The following is a 23865-nucleotide window of genomic DNA, read 5'->3' on the forward strand; positions in this document are numbered from 1 at the left end:
ATTTTGGAAGGAGGTTAATAGTGTGAGAAAAACAAAGTGAACAAATGGGAACATTAGTGAAGGGGCTAATGGGTAAGTGGAACATGTAGTGATGAAGTGAGGGGAGGTGGAGTGATATTTTGAGGGAAAGTGAGGGGAGATGGAGTGATATTTTGAGGGAAAGCTGAATGTGTTTGATGATAGGGTGGCAGATATAGGGTGTTTGGGTTGGGATAGTATGCAAAGTGAGACAGTCATGAAGAGTAGTTTGGAGAAAAAAAGAGGTGGTGAAAGACTTGTATATGATGACATGTGAAAGGTGGTTAGAAATGACAGCAGTGAAATCTAATTTCTTCCGAAAGGGAGTGACTGTGTTGTTGATTGGTCTGTATGGATGTTCATTGTATGTATGGATCATGGTGGGGTGCCTGAAGACTGGTGGAATGCACATACAACACCATCATATAAAGGCAAGGACAACAAGGATGACTGTTCAAACCACAGCCCTACAAGTTTGCTGAATGTACCTGGTAAGTTGTACGGAAGGTGAAGGACAGGATGAAGACTTATATACAGCATCAGATCAGGGAGGTACAAAGTTGTTTCTACAGTGTTAGAGGATATGTGGATCAGGTGTTTGCTTTGAAGAATGTGTGAGAAATACCTTAGTGAAACAAAAGAATACATTATTTATTATTTTTTATTTTGCTTTGTTGCTGTCTCCCACGTTAGCGAGGTAGCACAAGGAAACAGACGAAAGAATAGCCCAACCCACCCACATACACATGTATATACATACACGTCCACACATGCAAATATACATACCTACACATCTCAACATATACATATATATACACACACAGACATATACATATATACACATGTACATAATTCCTACTGTCTGCCTTTATTCATTCCCATCGCCACCTCGCCACACATGAATTAACAACCCCCTCCCCCCTCAACAAAGGCCACATTCGTTCACACTCAGTCTCTAGCTGTCATGTAATAATGCACTGAAACCACAGCTCCCTTTCCACATCCAGGCCCCACACAACTTTCTATGGTTTACTCCAGATGCTTCACATGCCCTGGTTCAATCCATTGACAGCACGTCAACCCCGGTATACCACATCGTTCCAATTCACTCTATTCCTTGCATGCCTTTCATCCTCCTGCATGTTCAGGCCCCGATCGCTCAAAACCTTTTTCACTCCATCTTTCCACCTCCAATTTGGTCTCCCACTTCTCCTTGTTCCCTTCACCTCTAACACATATATCCTCTCTGTCAATCTTTCCTCACTCATTCTCTCCATGTGACCAAACCATTTCAAAACACCCTCTTCTGCTCTCTCAAACACACTCTTTTTATTACCACACATCTCTCTTATCCTATTATTACTTACTCGATCAAACCATCTCACACCACATATTGTCCTCAAACATCTCATACATATGTGGCATTTATGGGTATGGCGAATTCATAAGATAAAAAGTCAACAGAGATGCTTTGTGGAAGGTCTTACATATATATGATGTGTGAAAATTACAAGAAGCAGTGAGACGTTTTTATCAAGAATGTAAGGTGTGTGTGCAAGTGAGTGGTTCAAAGTGAAGGTGGGTCTACAGCAAGAGTGTGGCATCATCATAGATGTTTAATTTGTTCATGGTTAGGGTGGTGACAAAGGTAAATGCAAGAGTCTTACAGAGTGTGTGTGTGTGTGTGTGTGTGTGTGTGTGTGTGTGCAATCTGAAAGGGATGAAAGGGGCCTAGGAAGTAAGTCAGTTGTTGTTTGCTGATGACACAGCACTCACTACAGGCTCAAACGAGAAATTGCAGAAATTGATGTCTGAGTCTGGGAGTGTGTGTGAAGATGCTGAGAGTAAATGTACATAAAAGCAAAGTTATTATGTTTATGTTTAGCAGTGCAGTGGGACACATTAGTTGGGGTTGGAGTTTGAATGGGGAAAATTTGGAAGTGAAGTGTTTTAGATACCTGGGAAAGGACATGGAGGCGAATGGAACAATGCTCTGAGGTGGAAATAAGACACAGGGTAGGTTATGGAGCACTGAGGAATGTGTGGAAAGGCATGTCATTACCTGGGTGGGCAAAAATGAGTATGTTTGAAGGTACAGTAGCCCCACTAAGGATGTATGGATGTGAAGCATGGGCTACAGATGAAAATTTGCAGAAAGGTCAGAAAATGGGTCCTCAGGAGTGCATAACTGTCCCCTTACTGCACAAATTGTTAGATTTAGGTTCCTGCTAGAGACCAAATATAGTCTGACCATCTATACAGGTCAATTTTTAACTCCCTAAGCAATGCCATCCTATCAAAAAACATAGGTATCTACCTATCTGTTATTTATAACATCTATCTTTATACATCTTTCTAATTACAAGATTCAAATCTTTCAATCCATATATTACTTTTTTTTAAACATACTTTGACGCTGTCTCCCGTTTTAGTGGAGTAGCGCAAGGAAACAGATGAAAGAATGGCCCAAACCCACCCACATGTATATACATAAACGCCCACACACACACATATACATACCTATACATTTCAACGTATACATACATATACATACACAGACACATACATATATACACATGTACATATTCATACATGCTGCCATCATCCATTCCCGCTGCCATCCCACCACACATGAAATGACACCCCCCTTCCCTGCATGCGCGCGAGGTAGCGCTAGGAAAAAAAAACAAAGGCCACATTTGTTCACCTTCAGTCTCTAGCTGTCATGTGTAATGTACCGAAACCACAGCTCCCTTTCCACATCCAGGCTCTATAAAAGTTCCATGGTTTACCCCAGACGCTTCACATGCCCTGGTTCAATCCAGTGACAGCATGTCGACCCGGTATACCACATTGTTCCAATTCACTCTATCCCTTGCACACCTTTCACCCTCCTGTATGTTTAGGCCCCAATTGCTCAAAATAAATATCACCTATCTAACCTAATATAACTCATTCTCTGCCAAAAATATGTGTGTAAACTTGCTCTCCAAAGGGAAAAACATGCAAATTCTCTTGAAAATTTTTTTAGCAGGAAATACAAGCCTACCATGTAGACATAGCTCAAAAAGAAAAGACACTCCCATCAATAACTGTAAGCAGCCTTATAATTAAATCTACTTAGTCAGGGTAACACTGATACTGATAAAGCAAAGTTTTTACTTAAATTGTTTTAAGTGTTTCAACTACAGTTCTCAACTTCTAAAAGTAACATATTCAAGATATCCAAACAATTACACGTGCTTTATGGAATACTCTAATACAATTTTCAGCTTGGTGCCATCTCACTTACAAAGACAAACAAATGTTGAAATAACAGGGACTTACTGTGCAGGTAGGTGGTGGTACCAGTAGCTGCAAAACCTGACCTGCTTGAACCACAAATCTATGGACAAGGTTGCCAGTGTACATGTCCCATACATTGATAGAAAAATCTATACCTCCTGAGATAAGGTGAGCCATATCATAGCGGGAACTTTCACCATGAGGATATAATAGACAATTTACACGGCCTTGGTGACCACGCAAGACCATTGGTTGGGCCCAATCTGGAAAAAAAGTATCAACAAAATCAGTACTGAATATCATACTCTATGTATGGGAGGTATACCTGTTGTAGGGATGGATATCTACACAAATACACATACTGCTTTATTTCCATCTATCTACTGACATGGAAGAAGCAATCTCCTGCAAAAGAAAAAAAATAGTCCATCAAGAATCTTCTCCAACATTTCTATCCATGTACATTTCTGAACACTACTGTTGAACTCCTGATGCAATGTCTTTTCTATCAAAACCTGTCAAACAATTCTAAATGTTGCTTCAAGAAACACTTACACAGTGAAGCAGATGCCTTTTACTTGCCAATTAAAGCAAATGGATTTGACCATATCATAATAATAATCTATGTACTTGCATATGACTGAAGCCTTTGTCATAAGAAATATTCTTTTTTTTAATACTTTTCGCTACTTCCCATGTCATCAAGATAGTGTTAAGAACAGAGGACTGAGCCTTTGAGGGAATATCCTCCCTTGGCCCCCTTCTCTGTTTTTGGAAAATCAAAAATGAAAGGGGAGGATTTCCAGCCCCCAGCTCCCTCCCCTTTCAGTTGCCTTCTATGACATGCAGGGAATAAATGGGGTGTATTCTTTCTCCCCCTATGTTTAACTGATAATTTTCTTACTTTATTAACTTGGAAATCAATCATTTGATTGCATGAGCTTCAGTAACTGATCTGGTGTATCTTGAACATCACTTAGTGGGTTACATTCTGTTAAAAAACATTTTGAAGACCCAGGAAAATGAGAACGGTTTTCTAAAAGTTTACAGTTCAAGTTGCCCCTGGATTCCTAGAGCCCTTAATGAGACAGCTAACTATTCAATATGTAAGATAATGGCCAAACTCACTCACACTCTATATGTCAAGAAATTCTTCAATGAAAAGATTAAAATAGAGCATGAGTTGGATTACTGCCCAAAACCCTATAATGATCAGCAAAGGAACTACGTCACATTATGTTTGGTTAAATAAATGGAACATAAAATATAGGCACAGAAAAAACAAATATCTAACAAGACATCCAAAGTCTTGAAAGACATTCTGTAAAAGTGAAGCCAAGAGCTTTCTCAAGCATTTCACTCAGCCAAAATCTGGAGTAGAAATTTCTTGGGCAACGTAAGCAGTAAAGAATCATCTCTATCCAATGCTTCAACTAAATGAAAATAACATGAAGGAAGCAGAGTACACTTGTGCTGATACCAAAGCAACTCAAATTCCTCTTCCCCTTTCTCTTTTCAATCCTTTCTTTCATATCATTCACATAATCATCCAAATTAAATGACTCTAATTTCTATCTACAACATTGACAAACACTGTGGAAGACAAAGCAATGTGCAAGAGTTAAGTCATGACACTGGCACCTGAGTTCAGCACATTTTGGAAGCTCCTTCCTTAAAAAGTTTTCTTAAAATAACTATTTTTTGCTTTTCCTTTAAACTGGTGGCAGTCAGTACTGACAAAGCAACAAGTCCTATGGTCATGCAAAATACAATCATTCTCTCTATCTATCTATCTACTTATAATCTTTAGCTTCTAGGCCAACATGAACATATCCAGTGCACTAATGCAAACTAAGATTCTATGTTATTCTACAGCTTCTCATTCTTTTTACTTAACATCAAGATGATTCATAACCCCATTCAAATTACCATCTTCAAACATAAATGCCACCAACACACAATCGACTATCATAAGCCTGCCACCTTCATCTCAAATAATGCTGTCCCTCTTTCAATGACCACCTCTTATTATAGACACACATTTCTCAGTTGGCAGAGCTTGAACCAAGGATCAATTTTTCATGAAGCTTGCTACATCAAATACAGCAGGTCCTCCCACATTCTTGAATATTTCAAATCTAAAACAGCTGGACTGATTTAGCTGGGCAGGGTGGATACTTACTTGAGGGGGAAGGTAGAAGAATTGCTAGTGTGCACTGTCCTTACTACCTGACTGGATACTTTGCTTGGTGCTGCCTCACAATGATTGATGATATCTAGTCTGATTCCCCACTGGCTGAACTAAAAAGCTCCTTGCCAAGGGAGGAGGTAAGTACTTTGTTTTGGCAATGTGATTCTCAAAAGGTAGTTTTTCCCACTGACTACACTGACAGATTAAACTCCAAATTTTTCTGCAGCTTTGTCAATTTCAGAAGGACATCATTCACAGAAAATGATAAGACCCTAATTAAAGGGGGAAAGAGGTGAGGATTAACATCAGCAGATAAATACTGAAATCCTGAATCTATAGTTAACATAAATAGGTATTAAACAGCATTAAATAAAGATCAATATATATGTAAACACATAAAGGGGCAGATTGAAAGTGAAACCAACAGCAATTTCAGGAGAATGAGACCATTTGAACATATCATGCCTAACCTAATGACTGTGCTTCTAAGAACAAAATGGGATGGACAATCTACCAGCTTGTAGTAGATGGCTATCACATTGTATTGCAGAGGGATATTTTTCTATTCTGCCTTGAGTCCTTGGAAAATAAAAAAAATATAAAAACAACACAGTGAACATACTTCTACCTTATAACAAGTTAATAACATTACACCATTTTACACAAAAGTTTCAATGACTAGTACAATAATTCCTTCTAACAATCTAAACTTACAAACCATTAAGTTTGTCCTCTTGAGTCTCCAGTCATAACCAACTAACAATATCTGGTATGTAAAGGTATACATATTATAGAAGGAAAGAAGATATGATACTAAATAATGTATATTTTCTAATGTTTATCATGGAGGCAAAAGAAATGATAAGGAACAGTGTAAATTTTCTAGTCTTAATCAATCTTAGTACTCACAGATCCCTTTGAACAATAAAATACAAATATGTTAGTTAGAGACTTAAATCTGTACTTAATCACAGAAAAAAATGTATAGACATCAATTACAGTCATTCTGTCACCCAAAATACTGGACCATAATCAAACAGAAACCATAATGCTCTCAAAGCATGACTATGCCTTCCCAGCAGATCTGTCTTAGCCAATAAGCATTTACTGTAAACAAAAGCAGCCAGTCAGGAACCTGGACCACACTGCCAGGCAATTACTCCAATGACTAGAATCCATTTTCTTATTAAATAAACCTACCTAAAGGGAGGGTGAATGGCTCAAAATCTATGCACTCCTATCACCTTTAACTAAAAGCTCTCTTACTGGAATAAAGGACCAACAAAGATGCAACTGTAATATTAGTAAGTCGTACCAAGAGGCTGTTTTCAATGGTTATGTGGATAAGCTCAAAAGTCTAAAGAATTTACCAGGAGAGAATCAAACATTTACAAAATTATCCAAACATCAAGTTTAATCATTAAACCAGCATAACTTAATTCTTTCACTGCATATTCATATATGATAGGCATTCCCATAAAGGTATCATTTTTCCGTGAAAAAAATTGTCTGACAAATTTCCAGGCATTTCTGACTTGAAATGAACATAAAGTTTCCTTACTTGGCATTAAAATCTCTCTTCTACATTATCTATCAATGAAAACTAAGGACTTCAACAAGAAAATGCGTAAAAACTGTTGAAAACAGGGTTTCAATATATGAGAGTAAATCTACGCAAAATGATGGAATAAGAAGACAAAAGTATTCCAGAAACATAAATTTGCTCAATAATTGGGGAAGAGCAGTGCGGTTTCAGAAGTGGTAGAGGATGTGTGGATCAGGTGTTTGCTTTGAAGAATGTATGTGAGAAATACTTAGAAAAGCAAATGGATTTGTATGTAGCATTTATGGATCTGGAGAAGGCATATGATAGAGTTGATAGAGATGCTCTGTGGAAGGTATTAAGAATATATGGTGTGGGAGGCAAGTTGTTAGAAGCAGTGAAAAGTTTTTATCGAGGATGTAAGGCATGTGTACGTGTAGGAAGAGAGGAAAGTGATTGGTTCTCAGTGAATGTAGGTTTGCGGCAGGGGTGTGTGATGTCTCCATGGTTGTTTAATTTGTTTATGGATGGGGTTGTTAGGGAGGTAAATGCAAGAGTCCTGGAAAGAGGGGCAAGTATGAAGTCTGTTGGGGATGAGAGAGCTTGGGAAGTGAGTCAGTTGTTGTTCGCTGATGATACAGCGCTGGTGGCTGATTCATGTGAGAAACTGCAGAAGCTGGTGACTGAGTTTGGTAAAGTGTGTGGAAGAAGAAAGTTAAGAGTAAATGTGAATAAGAGCAAGGTTATTAGGTACAGTAGGGTTGAGGGTCAAGTCAATTGGGAGGTGAGTTTGAATGGAGAAAAACTGGAGGAAGTGAAGTGTTTTAGATATCTGGGAGTGGATCTGTCAGCGGATGGAACCATGGAAGCGGAAGTGGATCATAGGGTGGGGGAGGGGGCGAAAATTTTGGGAGCCTTGAAAAATGTGTGGAAGTCGAGAACATTATCTCGGAAAGCAAAAATGGGTATGTTTGAAGGAATAGTGGTTCCAACAATGTTGTATGGTTGCGAGGCGTGGGCTATGGATAGAGTTGTGCGCAGGAGGATGGATGTGCTGGAAATGAGATGTTTGAGGACAATGTGTGGTGTGAGGTGGTTTGATCGAGTAAGTAACGTAAGGGTAAGAGAGATGTGTGGAAATAAAAAGAGCGTGGTTGAGAGAGCAGAAGAGGGTGTTTTGAAATGGTTTGGGCACATGGAGAGAATGAGTGAGGAAAGATTGACCAAGAGGATATATGTGTCGGAGGTGGAGGGAACGAGGAGAAGAGGGAGACCAAATTGGAGGTGGAAAGATGGAGTGAAAAAGATTTTGTGTGATCGGGGCCTGAACATGCAGGAGGGTGAAAGGAGGGCAAGGAATAGAGTGAATTGGAGCGATGTGGTATACAGGGGTTGACGTGCTGTCAGTGGATTGAATCAAGGCATGTGAAGCGTCTGGGGTAAACCATGGAAAGCTGTGTAGGTATGTATATTTGCGTGTGTGGACGTGTGTATGTACGTGTGTATGGGGGTTGGGCCATTTCTTTCGTCTGTTTCCTCGCGCTACCTCGCAAACGCGGGAGACAGCGACAAAGTATAAAAAAAAAAAAAAAAAAAAATTTATATATATCATGTACTGTGCTATATATGGATCAGTATTAAAAGAAAATCACAAAACCTTTTTGGAAAATTATTTTCACTACCTGGCATTACCCCTTTTGTATTTTATCTGTCTTCTCTCTCATAACATTCATCTTTCTTTTTGACTCATGATCTACGAGAAACTGTGAATGAATTGAAAAACAAATTAACCATCTCCTGATGTAAAAGCACATATTCTATAATAATTTCATGTTATCATCAAGTATACTTTACTAAAAACTCTTACACTGTCTATATTTGATGATGTTACTGTGCATATAACTTACCTAAATTAAGGAGAAAAAGCATGGGCAATGTATGCAGAGTTGTCAGTGTAGGTGGAACAGCTGCTGTATACATATACTCACACTTACTGACCACTCACAGATGGCAGTACTCTGCATGATTTGGTAGGCATTGTAGGGACTGTACAAGATGTAGCAATTCAAGTAGTGCAGGGAAAAATATTCTGGGTGCCATTGAAAACAAGCAATTTTTGCAATAACGACAAAAAAATTTCAATCACTTACATGCAATTTTTGCAACTAAAAAGATAACAATGGATCCGAATATCCCGTTAGTAATACAAAATATATCCTAAATTGCACTGTATGCATTATTTGTTAGTCCACAGAAGATCTGACAATTTAAACATTACATACTGTAGAAAAACAGCCAACTTTTTGCCTTTGTAATTGACATATATGATTCTCATCATTCTATGAAGGAAAAAAAAGGAACCCAACCTGGGTTAGTATATGAAACGATCAGCTTACAAACCAGTATCACATATATCTAATGCTACAGGACAGAAATGGAACTGGATCACACATTACATGCCAATGAAACCCAGCCAGTGGTAAACTAAACAATCATTTTGTCCCATTTATGGTCTTTTACAGGATTCTAACAAGGAACAGAATCATTAAAATGTATTAAATTTGCAGGGTAAAGTGATCTACATTCATTCACTGACTTGACCCTCAAGTTTGCCTTCCGAAAATGTTTCATGCGGTGTATTAATGCTACTAATGCTCTACCTTAAGTCTCACAATACAAAGCAAAAACCTCACTCCATTCAGATTTTCAAGTACGATTCCTGAAGATACTAAAGGATTATCTTTAAGTCCAGCACAAAATTCCAAAGACTACATGGGAAAATGTCTTACTTAAACTAAGGGACTACAATTATTTCCCCTGCAAACATCTCAGCTACTTAGAAAATTTCCAGTTTTGATACTGAGCAAAAGATATGGCCAATGCTCCTTATCCTCAACTAATGTTAGAAAATGCCTTCAAATGATTATGGCATAATAAGGCAAACACCGAGTATACTGGATACTACTATTATTTGGAATTGATATACTTCTTAAATTCAACCCAAACATCTAGGATTCTTAGAGCACTATGCATGAAGTCATTAAACAATGCTATTTTCTGCAACTATGAAAACCTACGAGTTAAGAATAAAACTTCTGGGAAAGTAAAAGGGCAAATTCAGAACAAGAGTGTGTTTGATGACAGAGTGACAGATATAGGGCATTCTGGCTGGGGTAGTGTGCGAAGCGAGAAGGTCATGAAGAATGGTTTGGTAAACAGAGAAGAGGTAGTGAAAGCTTTGTGGAAGATGAAAGCCAGCAAGGCGGTGGGCTTGGAGGGTATTGCAGTGGAATTTATTAAAAAAGGGGGTGACTGTGTTGTTGATTGCTTAGTAAGGATATTCAATGTATGTAAGGATCATGATGAAGTGCCTGAGAATTAATGGAATACATGTACTAAGGCAAAGGGGATGAAGGTGAGATTTCAAATTACAGAGGCAAAAGTTTGTTGAGTATTCCTGGGAAATCGTATGGAAAGGCATTGATTGAGAAGGTAAAGGCATGTACAGAGCATCAGATTGGGGAAGAGCAGTGTAATTTCAGAAGTGGTATAGGATGTGTGGATCAGGAGTTAGCTTTGAAGAATTTACGTGAAATACTTAGAAAAACAAATGGATTTGTACGCAGCATTTATGGATCTGGAAAAAGCATATTAAAGGGTAGATAAAGATACTTTGTGGAAGGTTTAAAGAGTATATGGTGTGGGAGGTACGTTGCTACAAGCAATGAAAAGTTTTTACCAAGGATGTAAGGCATGTGTATGAGTAGGAAGAGAGGAGAGTGATTGGTTCCCAGTGAATGTTGGTTTGCAGCAGGGGTGCATGATGTCCCCATGGTTGTTTAATTTGTTTATGGATGGGGTGGTTGGGGAGGTAAATGCAAGAGTTCTGGAGAGAGAGAGAGAGAGAGAGAGAGAGAGAGAGAGAGAGAGAGAGAGAGAGAGAGAGAGAGAGAGAGAGAGAGAGACAGAGAGAGAGAGAGAGACAGAGAGAGAGAGAGAGACAGAGAGAGAGAGAGAGACAGAGAGAGAGAGAGAGACAGAGAGAGAGAGAGAGACAGAGAGAGAGAGAGACAGAGAGAGAGAGAGACAGAGAGAGAGAGAGACAGAGAGAGAGAGACAGAGAGAGAGAGACAGAGAGAGAGAGACAGAGAGAGAGAGACAGAGAGAGAGAGACAGAGAGAGAGAGAGAGAGAGAGGGGGGGGGGGTAAATATGATGTCTGTTGGGGATAAGAGGGCTTGGGAGGTGAGTCAGTTGTTGTTCGCTGATGATACATCACTGGTGGCTCATTGGAGTGAAAAACTGCAGAAGTTGGTGGCTGAGTTTGGAAAAATGTGTGAAAGGAAAAAGTTGAAAGCAAATGTGAATAAAAGTAAGGTTATTAGGTTCAGTAGGGTTGAGGGACAAGTTAGCTGGAATGTAAGTTTGAATGAGGAAAAATTGGAGAAAGTGAAGTGTTTTAGATATCTGGGACTGGACTTGGCAGCAAATGGAACCATGGAAGCAGAAGTGAATCAGAGGGTAGGGGAGGGAGTGAAGATTCTAGGAGTGATGAAGAATGTGTGGAAAGAGAGACCATTATCTCGGAGCAAAAATGGGTATGTTTGAAGGAATAGTAGTTCCAACAGTATCATATGGTTGCAAGGCATGGGCTATAGATAGGGTTGTATGGATAAGGGTGGATGTGTTGGGCATGAAATGTTTGAGGACAATATGTGGTGTGAGGTGGTGTCATCAAGTAAGTAATGAAAGGGTAAGAGAGATGTGTGGAAATAAAAAGTGTAGCTGAGAGGGCAGAAGACTGTGTGTTGAATTAGTTTGGACATATGGAGAGAATGAGCAAGGAAATGTTGACAAAGACGATATATGTGTCAGAGAAGGAGGAAAAAAGTTGAAGTGGGAGACCAAATTGGAATGAAAAAGATTTTGAGCGATCAGGGCCAGAACACACAGGAGGGTGAGAGCGTACAAGGAATAGCATGAATTGGAATGATGTGGTATACCGGGGTCGACAGGCCATTAATGGACTGAACCAAGGCATGTGAAATGTCTGAGGTAAACCATGGAAAGGTCTCTGAGGTCTAGGTGTGAATAGGGAGATGCAGTTTTGGGGCATTACACATGACAGCAAGACACTGAGTGTGAATGAATGTGGTCTTTTTTGTCTGCTTTCCTGGCATAGCCTCACTAAAGCAGGGGTAGTGATTCTGTTTCCAGTGGAGTGGGGTAGCACCAGGAATGGATGAAGGCAAGGAAGTATGAATACGCACATGTGTATATACGTATATGTCTGTGTATGTACATGTGTGTATATGTGTATATATCAATATGTATATGTACATGCATGCAACTGTGCGTGTATGGGCATTTATGTATATATGTGTGTATATGAGTGGATGGGCCATTCTTTGTATTCATATTTAGTTATTATACTTAACCACCATCTCTTGCGTTAGTGAGTTAACGTAAGGAAACAGATGAGGAATGGCCCAACCCACCCATATACACATACTCACATATACATTTATACATATGTATAAATCCATACTTGCTGCCTTCATCCATTCCCATCGCCACTCTGCCACACACAAAATAGCAGTGAGGCAGCGCCACGAACAGACAAAAAAGGCAACATTTGTTCACACTCAGTCTCTAGTGGTTATTTGTAATGCACCAAAACCACAGCTCCCTTTCCACATCCAGGCCCCACAAAACTTTCCATGGTTTACCCCAAATGTTTCATATGCTCTGGTTCAATCCACTGACAGCACATCGATTTAACTCATTCTCTCCATGAAACCAAAACATTCCAATACAGCCTCTTCTGCTCTCTCAACCGCACTCTTTTTATTACCACACATTTTTCATACCTTTCATTACTTACTTGACCATACCACCTCACACCACATATTGTCCTCAAACACCTCATTTCCAATGCACCCACCCTCTTCCTTCTTTCTCCCCTATCCCCAGGGATAAATATATACATAGATATTATCCCTGGGGATAGGGGATTAAGAATACTTCCCACGTATTCCCTGCGTGTCGTAGAAGGCGACTAAAAGGGGAGGGAGCGGGGGCCTGGAAATCCTCCCCTCTTGTTTTTTTTTAATTTTCCAAAAGAAGGAACAGAGGGGGCCAGGTGAGGATATTCCAAAAAAGACCCCGTCCTCTGTTCTTAACGCTACCTCGCTAACGCGGGAAATGGCGAATAGTTTAGAAAAAAAATATATTTTTTTTTTTTTTTTTTTTTGCTTTGTCGCTGTCTCCCGCGTTTGCAAGGTAGCGCAAGGAAACAGACGAAAGAAATGGCCCAACCCACCCCCATACACATGCCTTGATTCAATCCACTGACAGCACGTCAACCCCGGTATACCACATCGATCCAATTCACTCTATTCTTTGCCCTCCTTTCACCCTCCTGCATGTTCAGGCCCCGATCACACAAAATCTTTTTCACTCCATCTTTCCACCTCCAATTTGGTCTCCCGCTTCTCCTCCACCTCTGACACATATATCCTCTTGGTCAATCTTTCCTCACTCATTCTCTCCATGTGACCAAACCATTTCAAAACACCCTCTTCTGCTCTCTCAACCACGCTCTTTTTATTTCCACACATCTCTCTTACCCTTACGTTACTTACTCGATCAAACCACCTCACACCACACATTGTCCTCAAACATCTCATTTCCAGCACATCCATCCTCCTGCGCACAACTCTATCCATAGTCCACGCCTCGCAACCATACACCATTGTTGGAACCACTATTCCTTCAAACATACCCATTTTTGCTTTCCGAGATAATGTTCTTGACTTCCACACATTCTTCAAGGCTCCCAGAATTTTCGCCCCCTCCCCCACCCTATGATCCACTTCCGCTTCCATGGTTCCATCCGCTGCCAGATCCACTCCCAGATATCTAAAACACTTCACTTCCTCCAGTTTTTCTCCATTCAAACTCACCTCCCAATTGAATTGACCCTCAACCCTACTGTACCTAATAACCTTGCTCTTATTCACATTTACTCTTAACTTTCTTCTTTCACACACTTTACCAAACTCAGTCACCAGCTTCTGCAGTTTCTCACATGAATCAGCCACCAGCGCTGTATCATCAGCGAACAACAACTGACTCACTTCCCAAGCTCTCTCATCCCCAACAGACTTCATACTTGCCCCTCTTTCCAAAACTCTTGCATTCACCTCCCTAACAACCCCATCCAGAAACAAATTAAACAACCATGGAGACATCACACACCCCTGCCGCAAACCTACATTCACTGAGAACCAATCACTTTCCTCTCCTCCTACACGTACACATGCCTTACATCCTCGATAAAAACTTTTCACTGCTTCTAACAACTTGCCTCCCACACCATATATTCTTAATACCTTCCACAGAGCATCTCTATCAACTCTATCATATGCCTTCTCCAGATCCATAAATGCTACATACAAATCCATTTGCTTTTCTAAGTATTTCTCACATACATTCTTCAAAGCAAACACCTGATCCACACATCCTCTACCACTTCTGAAACCACACTGCTCTTCCCCAATCTGATGCTCTGTACATGCCTTCACCCTCTCAATCAATACCCTCCCATATAATTTGCCAGGAATACTCAACAAACTTATACCTCTGTAATTTGAGCACTCACTCTTATCCCCTTTGCCTTTGTACAATGGCACTATGCACGCATTCCGCCAATCCTCAGGCACCTCACCATGAGTCATACATACATTAAATAACCTTACCAACCAGTCAACAATACAGTCACCCCCTTTTTTAATAAATTCCACTGCAATACCATCCAAACCTGCTGCCTTGCCGGCTTTCATCTTCTGCAAAGCTTTTACTACCTCTTCTCTGTTTACCAACTCATTTTCCCTAACCCTCGCACTTTGCACACCACCTCGACCAAAACACCCTATATCTGCCACTCTATCATCAAACACATTCAACAAACCTTCAAAATACTCACTCCATCTCCTTCTCACATCACCACTACTTGTTATCACCTCCCCATTTGCGCCCTTCACTGAAGTTCCCATTTGCTCCCTTGTCTTACGCACTTTATTTACCTCCTTCCAGAACATCTTTTTATCCTCCCTAAAATTTAATGATACTCTCTCACCCCAACTCTCATTTGCCCTTTTTTTCACCTCTTGCACCTTTCTCTTGACCTCCTGTCTCTTTCTTTTACACGTCTCCCACTCAATTTCATTTTTTCCCTGCAAAAATTGTCCAAATGCCTCTCTCTTCTCTTTCACTAATACTCTTACTTCTTCATCCCACCACTCACTACCCTTTCTAATCAACCCACCTCCCACTCTTCTCATGCCACAAGCATCTTTTGCGCAATCCATCACAGATTCTCTACAAAAAAAAAAATATATATATATATATATATATATATATATATATATATATATATATATATATATATATATATATATATATATATATATATATACATTTAGGGAATATATATATATATATATATATATATATATATATATATATATATATATATATATATATATATATATATATATTCCCTAAATGTATATATATATATATATATACATTAGCGAGGTAACGTTAAGAACAGAGGACTGGGCCTTTGAGGGAATACCCTCACCTGGCCCAATTCTCTGTTCCTTCTTTTGGAAAAAAAAAAAAAAAAAAAAAAAAAAAAAAAAAAAAAAAAACGAGAGGGGAGGATTTCCAGCCCCCCGCTCCCTCCACTTTTAGTCGCCTTCTACGACACGCAGGGAATACGTGGGGAGTATTCTTTCTCCCCTATCCCCATATATATATATATGGTGACTGAGTTTGGAAAAGTGTGTGGAAGATGAAAGTTAAGAGTAAATGTGAATAAGAGCAAGGTTATTAGGTACAGTAGGGGTGAGGGTCAAGTCAATTGGGAGGTGAGTTTGAATGGAGAAAAACTGGAGGAAGTGAAGTGTTTTAGATATCTGGGAGTGGATCTGGCAGCGGATGGAACCATGGAAGCGGAAGTGGATCATAGGGTGGGGGAGGGGGCGAAAATTCTGGGGGCCTTGAAGAATGTGTGGAAGTCGAGAACATTATCTCGGAAAGCAAAAATGGGTATGTTTGGAGGAATAGTGGTTCCAACAATGTTGTATGGTTGCGAGGCGTGGGCTATGGATAGAGTTGTGCGCAGGAGGATGGATGTGCTGGAAATGAGATGTTTGAGGACAATGTGTGGTGTGAGGTGGTTTGATCGAGTGAGTAACGTAAGGGTAAGAGAGATGTGTGGAAATAAAAAGAGCGTGGTTGAGAGAGCAGAAGAGGGTGTTTTGAAGTGGTTTGGGCACATGGAGAGGATGAGTGAGGAAAGATTGACCAAGAGGATATATGTGTCGGAGGTGGAGGGAACAAGGAGAAGAGGGAGACCAAATTGGAGGTGGAAAGATGGAGTGAAAAAGATTTTGTGTGATCGGGGCCTGAACATGCAGGAGGGTGAAAGGAGGGCAAGGAATAGAGTGAATTGGAGCGATGTGGTATACCGGGGTTGACGTGCTGTCAGTGGATTGAAGCAAGGCATGTGAAGCATCTGGGGTAAACCATGGAAAGCTGTGTAGGTATGTATATTTTGCGTGTGTGGACGTATGGATATACATGTGTATGGGGGTGGGTTGGGCCATTTCTTTCGTCTGTTTCCTTGCGCTACCTCGCAAACGCGGGAGACAGCGGCAAAAAAAAAAAAAAAATATATATATATATATATATATATATATATATATATATATATATATATATATATATATATATATATATATATATTTTTGCTTTTTAATAAATATATATTTTTTTTTCTTGCTTTGTCGCTGTCTCCCGCGTTTGCGAGGTAGCGCAACGAAAAAGACAAAAGAAATGGCCCAACCCACCCCCATACACATGTATATACATACGTCCACACACGCAAATATACATAACCTACACAGCTTTCCATGGTTTACCCCAGACGCTTCACATGCCCTGATTCAATCCACTGACAGCACGTCAACCCCGGTATACCACATCGATCCAATTCACTCTATTCCTTGCCCTCCTTTCACCCTCCTGCATGTTCAGGCCCCGATCACACAAAATCTTTTTCGCTCCATCTTTCCACCTCCAATTTGGTCTCACACTTCTCCTCGTTCCCTCCACCTCCAACACATATATCCTCTTGGTCAATCTTTCCTCACTCATTCTCTCCATGTGCCCAAACCATTTCAAAACACCCTCTTCTGCTCTCTCAACCACGCTCTTTTTATTTCCACACATCTCTCTTACCCTTACGTTACTTACTCGATCAAACCACCCCACATCACACATTGTTCTCAAACATCTCATTTCCAGCACATCCATCCTCCTGCGCACAACTCTATCCATAGCCCACGCCTCGCAACCATACAACATTGTTGGAACCACTATTCCTTCAAACATACCCATTTTTGCTTTCCGAGATAATGTTCTCGACTTCCACACATTCTTCAAGGCTCCCAGGATTTTCGCCCGCTCCCCCACCCTATGATTCACTTCCGCTTCCATGGTTCAATCCGCTGCCAGATCCACTCCCAGATATCTAAAACACTTTACTTCCTCCAGTTTTTCTCCATTCAAACTTACCTCCCAATTGACTTGACCCTCAATCCTACTGTACCAAATAACCTTGCTCTTATTCACATTTACTCTTAACTTTCTTCTTTCACACACTTTACCAAACTCAGTCACCAGCTTCTGCAGTTTCTCACATGAATCAGCCACCAGAGGACTGGGCCTGTGAGGGAATATCCTCACTTGGCCTCGTTCTCTGTTCCTTCTTTTGGAAAATTAAAAAAATACGAGAGGGGAGGATTTCCAGCCCCCCGCTCCCTCCTCTTTTAGTTGCCTTCTACGACACGCAGGGAATACGTGGGAAGTATTCTTTCTCCCCTATCCCCAGGGATAATATATATATATATATATATATATATATATATATATATATATATATATATATATATATATATATATATTATATATATTTTCTTTTTTTTTTTTTTTTAAACTATTCGCCATCTCCCGCGTTAGCGAGGTACCGTTAAGAACAGAGGACTGGGCCTTTGAGGATATATCCTCACCTGGCCCCCTGATCCTTCTTTTGGAAAATTAAAAAAAAAAAAAAAGAGAGGGGAGGATTTCCAGCCCCCCGCTCCCTCCCCTTTTAGTCACCTTCTACGACACGCAGGGAATACGTGGGAAGTATTCTTAATCCCCTATCCCCAGGGATAATATATATATATATATATATATGTATATATATATATATATATATATATATATATATATATATATATATATATATATATATATATTTTTTTTTTTTTTTTTTTTTTATACTTTGTCGCTGTCTCCCGCGTTTGCGAGGTAGCGCAAGGAAACAGACGAAAGAAATGGCCCAACCCCCCCCCATACACATGTACATACACACATCCACACACGCAAATATACATACCTACACAGCTTTCCATGGTTTACCCCAGACGCTTCACATGCCTTGATTCAATCCACTGACAGCACGTCAACCCCTGTATACCACATCGCTCCAATTCACTCTATTCCTTGCCCTCCTTTCACCCTCCTGCATGTTCAGGCCCCGATCACACAAAATCTTTTTCACTCCATCTTTCCACCTCCAATTTGGTCTCCCTCTTCTCCTCGTTCCCTCCACCTCCGACACATATATCCTCTTGGTCAATCTTTCCTCACTCATTCTCTCCATGTGCCCAAACCATTTCAAAACACCCTCTTCTGCTCTCTCAACCACGCTCTTTTTATTTCCACACATCTCTCTTACCCTTACGTTACTTACTCGATCAAACCACCTCACACCACACATTGTCCTCAAACATCTCATTTCCAGCACATCCATCCTCCTGCGCACAACTCTATCCATAGCCCACGCCTCGCAACCATACAGCATTGTTGGAACCACTATTCCTTCAAACATACCCATTTTTGCTTTCCGAGATAATGTTTTCGACTTCCACACATTTTTCAAGGCTCCCAAAATTTTCGCCCCCTCCCCCACCCTATGATCCACTTCCGCTTCCATGGTTCCATCCGCTGACAGATCCACTCCCAGATATCTAAAACACTTCACTTCCTCCAGTTTTTCTCCATTCAAACTCACCTCCCAATTGACTTGACCCTCAACCCTACTGTACCTAATAACCTTGCTCTTATTCACATTTACTCTTAACTTTCTTCTTCCACACACTTTACCAAACTCAGTCACCAGCTTCTGCAGTTTCTCACATGAATCAGCCACCAGCGCTGTATCATCAGCGAACAACAACTGACTCACTTCCCAAGCTCTCTCATCCCCAACAGACTTCATACTTGCCCCTCTTTCCAGGACTCTATATATATAGTGTGTGCTCAAATTACAGAGGTATAAGTTTGTTGAGTATTCCTGGTAAATTACATGGGAGGGTATTGATTGAGAGGGTGAAGGCATGTACAGAACATCAGATTGGGGAAGAGCAGTGTGGTTTCAGAAGTGGTAGAGGATGTGTGGATCAGGTGTTTGCTTTGAAGAATGTATGTGAGAAATACTTAGAAAAGCAAATGGAATTGTATGTAGCATTTATGGATCTGGAGAAGGCGTATGATAGAGTTGATAGAGATGCTCTGTGGAAGGTATTAAGAATATATGGTGTGGGAGGCAAGTTGTTAGAAGCAGTGAAAAGGTTTTATCGAGGATGTAAGGCATGTGTACGTGTAGGAAGAGAGGAAAGTGATTGGTTCTCAGTGAATGTAGGTTTGCGGTAGGGGTGTCTGATGTCTCCATGGTTGTTTAATTTGTTTCTGGATGGGGTTGTTAGGGAGGTGAATGCAAGAGTTTTGGAAAGAGGGGCAAGTATGAAGTCTGTTGGGGATGAGAGAGCTTGGGAAGTGAGTCAGTTGTTGTTCGCTGATGATACAGCGCTGGTGGCTGATTCATGTGAGAAACTGCAGAAGCTGGTGACTGAGTTTGGTAAAGTGTGTGAAAGAAGAAAGTTAAGAGTAAATGTGAATAAGAGCAAGGTAATTAGGTACAGTAGGGTTGAGGGTCAAGTCAATTGGGAGGTAAGTTTGAATGGAGAAAAACTGGAGGAAGTAAAGTGTTTTAGATATCTGGGAGTGGATCTGGCAGCGGATGGAACCATGGAAGCGGAAGTGGGTCATAGGGTGGGGGAGGGGGCGAAAATCCTAGGAGCCTTGAAGAATGTGTGGAAGTCGAGAACATTATCTCGGAAAGCAAAAATGGGTATGTTTGAAGGAATAGTGGTTCCAATAATGTTGTATGTTTGCGAGGCGTGGGCTATGGATAGAGTTGTGCGCAGGAGGGTGGATGTGCTGGAAATGAGATGTTTGAGGACAATGTGTGGTGTGAGGTGGTTTGATCGAGTAAGAAACGTAAGGGTAAGAGAGATGTGTGGAAATAAAAAAAGCGTGGTTGAGAGAGCAGAAGAGGGTGTTTTGAAATGGTTTGGGCACATGGAGAGAATGAGTGAGGAAAGATTGACCAAGAGGATATATGTGTCAGAGGTGGAGGGAACGAGGAGAAGTGGGAGACCAAATTGGAGGTGGAAAGATGGAGCGAAAAAGATTTTGTGTGATCGGGGCCTGAACATGCAGGAGGGTGAAAGGTGGGCAAGGAATAGAGTGCATTGGATCGATGTGGTATACCGGGGTTGACATGCTGTCAGTGGATTGAATCAGGGCATGTGAAGCGACTGGGGTAAACTATGGAAAGCTGTGTAGGTATGTATATTTGCTGTCTCCCGCGTTTGCAAGGTAGCACAAGGAAACAGACGAAAGAAATGGCCCAACCCACCCCCATACACATGTATATACATACGTCCACACACGCAAATATACATGCCTACACAGCTTTCCATGGTTTACCCCAGACGCTTCACATGCCTTGATTCAATCCACTGACAGCACGTCAACCCCGGTATACCACATCGCTCCAATTCACTCTATTCCTTGCCCTCCTTTCACCCTCCTGCATGTTCAGGCCCCGATCACACAAAATCTTTCTCACTCCATCTTTCCACCTCCAATTTGGTCTCCCTCTTCTCCTCGTTCCCTCCACCTCCGACACATATATCCTCTTGGTCAATCTTTCCTCACTCATTCTCTCCATGTGCCCAAACCATTTCAAAACACCCTCTTCTACTCTCTCAACCACGCTCTTCTTATTTCCACACATCTCTCTTACCCTTACGTTACTTACTCGATCAAACCACCTCACACCACACATTGTCCTCAAACATCTCATTTCCAGCACATCCATCCTCCTGCGCACAACTCTATCCATAGCCCACGCCTCGCAACCATACAACATTGTTGGAACCACTATTCCTTCAAACATACCCATTTTTGCTTTCCGAGATAATGTTCTCGACTTCCACACATTCTTCAAGGCCCCCAGAATTTTCGCCCCCTCCCCCACCCTATGATCCACTTCCGCTTCCATGGTTCCATCCGCTGCCAGATCCACTCCCAGATATCTAAAACACTTCACTTCCTCCAGTTTTTCTCCATTCAAACTCACCTCCCAATTGACTTGACCCTCAACCCTACTGTACCTAATAACCTTGCTCTTATTCACATTTACTCTTAACTTTCTTCTTTCACACACTTTACCAAACTCAGTCACCAGCTTCTGCAGTTTCTCACATGAATCAGCCACCAGCTGCTGTATCATCAGCGAACAACAACTGACTCACTTCCCAAGCTCTCTCATCCCCAACAGACTTCATACTTGCCCCTCTTTCCAAAACTCTTGCATTCACCTCCCTAACAACCCCATCCAGAAACAAATTAAACAACCATGGAGACATCACACACCCCTGCCACAAACCTACATTCACTGAGAACCAATCACTTTCCTCTCCTCCTACATGTACACATGCCTTATATCCTCGATAAAAACTTTTCACTGCTTCTAACAACTTGCCTCCCACACCATATATTCTTAATACCTTCCACAGAGCATCTCTATCAACTCTATCATATGCCTTCTCCAGATCCATAAATGCTACATACAAATCCATTTGCTTTTCTAAGTATTTCTCACATACATTCTTCAAAGCAAACACCTGATCCACACATCCTCTACCACTTCTGAAACCACACTGCTCTTCCCCAATCTGATGCTCTGTACATGCCTTCACCCTCTCAATCAATACCCTCCCATATAATTTACCGGAATACTCAACAAACTTATGCCTCTGTAATTTGAGCACTCACTCTTATCCCCTTTGCCTTTGTACAATGGCACTATGCACGCATTCCGTCAATCCTCAGGCACCTCACCATGAGTCATACATACATTAAATAACCTTACCAACCAGTCAACAATACAGTCACCCCCTTTTTTAATAAATTCCACTGCAATACCATCCAAACCTGCTGCCTTGCCGGCTTTCATCTTCCGCAAAGCTTTTACTACCTCTTCTCTGTTTACCAACTCATTTTCCCTAACCCTCGCACTTTGCACACCACCTCGACCAAAACACCCTATATCTGCCACTCTATCATCAAACACATTCAACAAACCTTCAAAATACTCACTCCATCTCCTTCTCACATCACCACTACTTGTTATCACCTCCCCATTTGTGCCCTTCACTGAAGTTCCCATTTGCTCCCTTGTCTTACGCACTTTATTTACCTCCTTCCAGAACATCTTTTTATCCTCCCTAAAATTTAATGATACTCTCTCACCCCAACTCTCATTTGCCCTTTTTTTCACCTCTTGCACCTTTCTCTTGACCTCCTGTCTCTTTCTTTTACACGTCTCCCACTCAATTTCATTTTTTCCCTGCAAAAATCGTCCAAATGCCTCTCTCTTCTCTTTCACTAATACTCTTACTTCTTCATCCCACCACTCACTACCCTTTCTAATCAACCCACCTCCCACTCTTCTCATGCCACAAGCATCTTTTGCGCAATCCATCACAGATTCTCTACAAAAAAAAAATATATATATATATATATATATATATATATATATATATATATATATATATATATATATATATATATACATTTAGGGAATATATATATATATATATATATATATATATATATATATATATATATATATATATATTTTTTTTTTCATACTATTCGCCATTTCCCGCATTAGCGAGGTAGCGTTAAGAACAGAGGACTGGGCCTTTGAGGGAATATCCTCATATGGCCCCCTTCTCTGTTCCTTCTTTTGGAAAATTTAAAAAAAAATGAGAGGGGAAGATATATATATATATATATATATATATATATATATCTTTTTCTTTTCTTTCCAACTGTTCGCCATTTCCCGCATTAGCGAGGTAGCGTTAAGAACATAGGACTGGGCCTTTGAGGGAATACCCTCACCTGGCCCAATTCTCTGTTCCTTCTTTTGGAAAATTAAAAAAAAAACGAGAGGGGAGGATATATATATATATATATATATATATATATATATATATATATATATATATATATATATATATATATATATATATATTTTTCTTTCAAACTATTCGCCATTTCCCGCATTAGCGAGGTAGCGTTAAGAACAGAGGACTGGGCCTTTGAGGGAATACCCTCACCTGGCCCAATTCTCTGTTCCTTCTTTTGGAAATAAAAAAAAAAAAAAAAAAAAAAAAAAAAAAAAAACGAGAGGGGAGGATTTCCAGCCCCCCGCTCCCTCCACTTTTAGTCGCCTTCTACGACACGCAGGGAATACGTGGGGAGTATTCTTTCTCCCCTATCCCCATATA

The 23865-nt window shown here is 40.5% G+C and overlaps 1 protein-coding gene across 4 annotated transcripts in view; it reads right to left on the reverse strand.

The window, feature by feature from the left end:
- The window catches only part of Rbcn-3B (WD repeat-containing protein Rbcn-3B), a 393934-nt gene that overhangs the window by 227225 nt on the left and 142844 nt on the right, over nt 1-23865 (reverse strand). For all 4 annotated transcript variants that reach the window (XM_071666665.1, XM_071666667.1, XM_071666666.1 and 1 more), the window contains one exon: nt 3346-3566. In XM_071666665.1, coding sequence (XP_071522766.1) covers nt 3346-3566 — 221 coding nt within the window. The remainder of the gene's footprint in view (nt 1-3345; nt 3567-23865) is intronic.

The sequence above is a fragment of the Panulirus ornatus genome, chromosome 11, assembly GCF_036320965.1.
Source record: "Panulirus ornatus isolate Po-2019 chromosome 11, ASM3632096v1, whole genome shotgun sequence".
Classification (NCBI taxonomy): domain Eukaryota; kingdom Metazoa; phylum Arthropoda; class Malacostraca; order Decapoda; family Palinuridae; genus Panulirus; species Panulirus ornatus.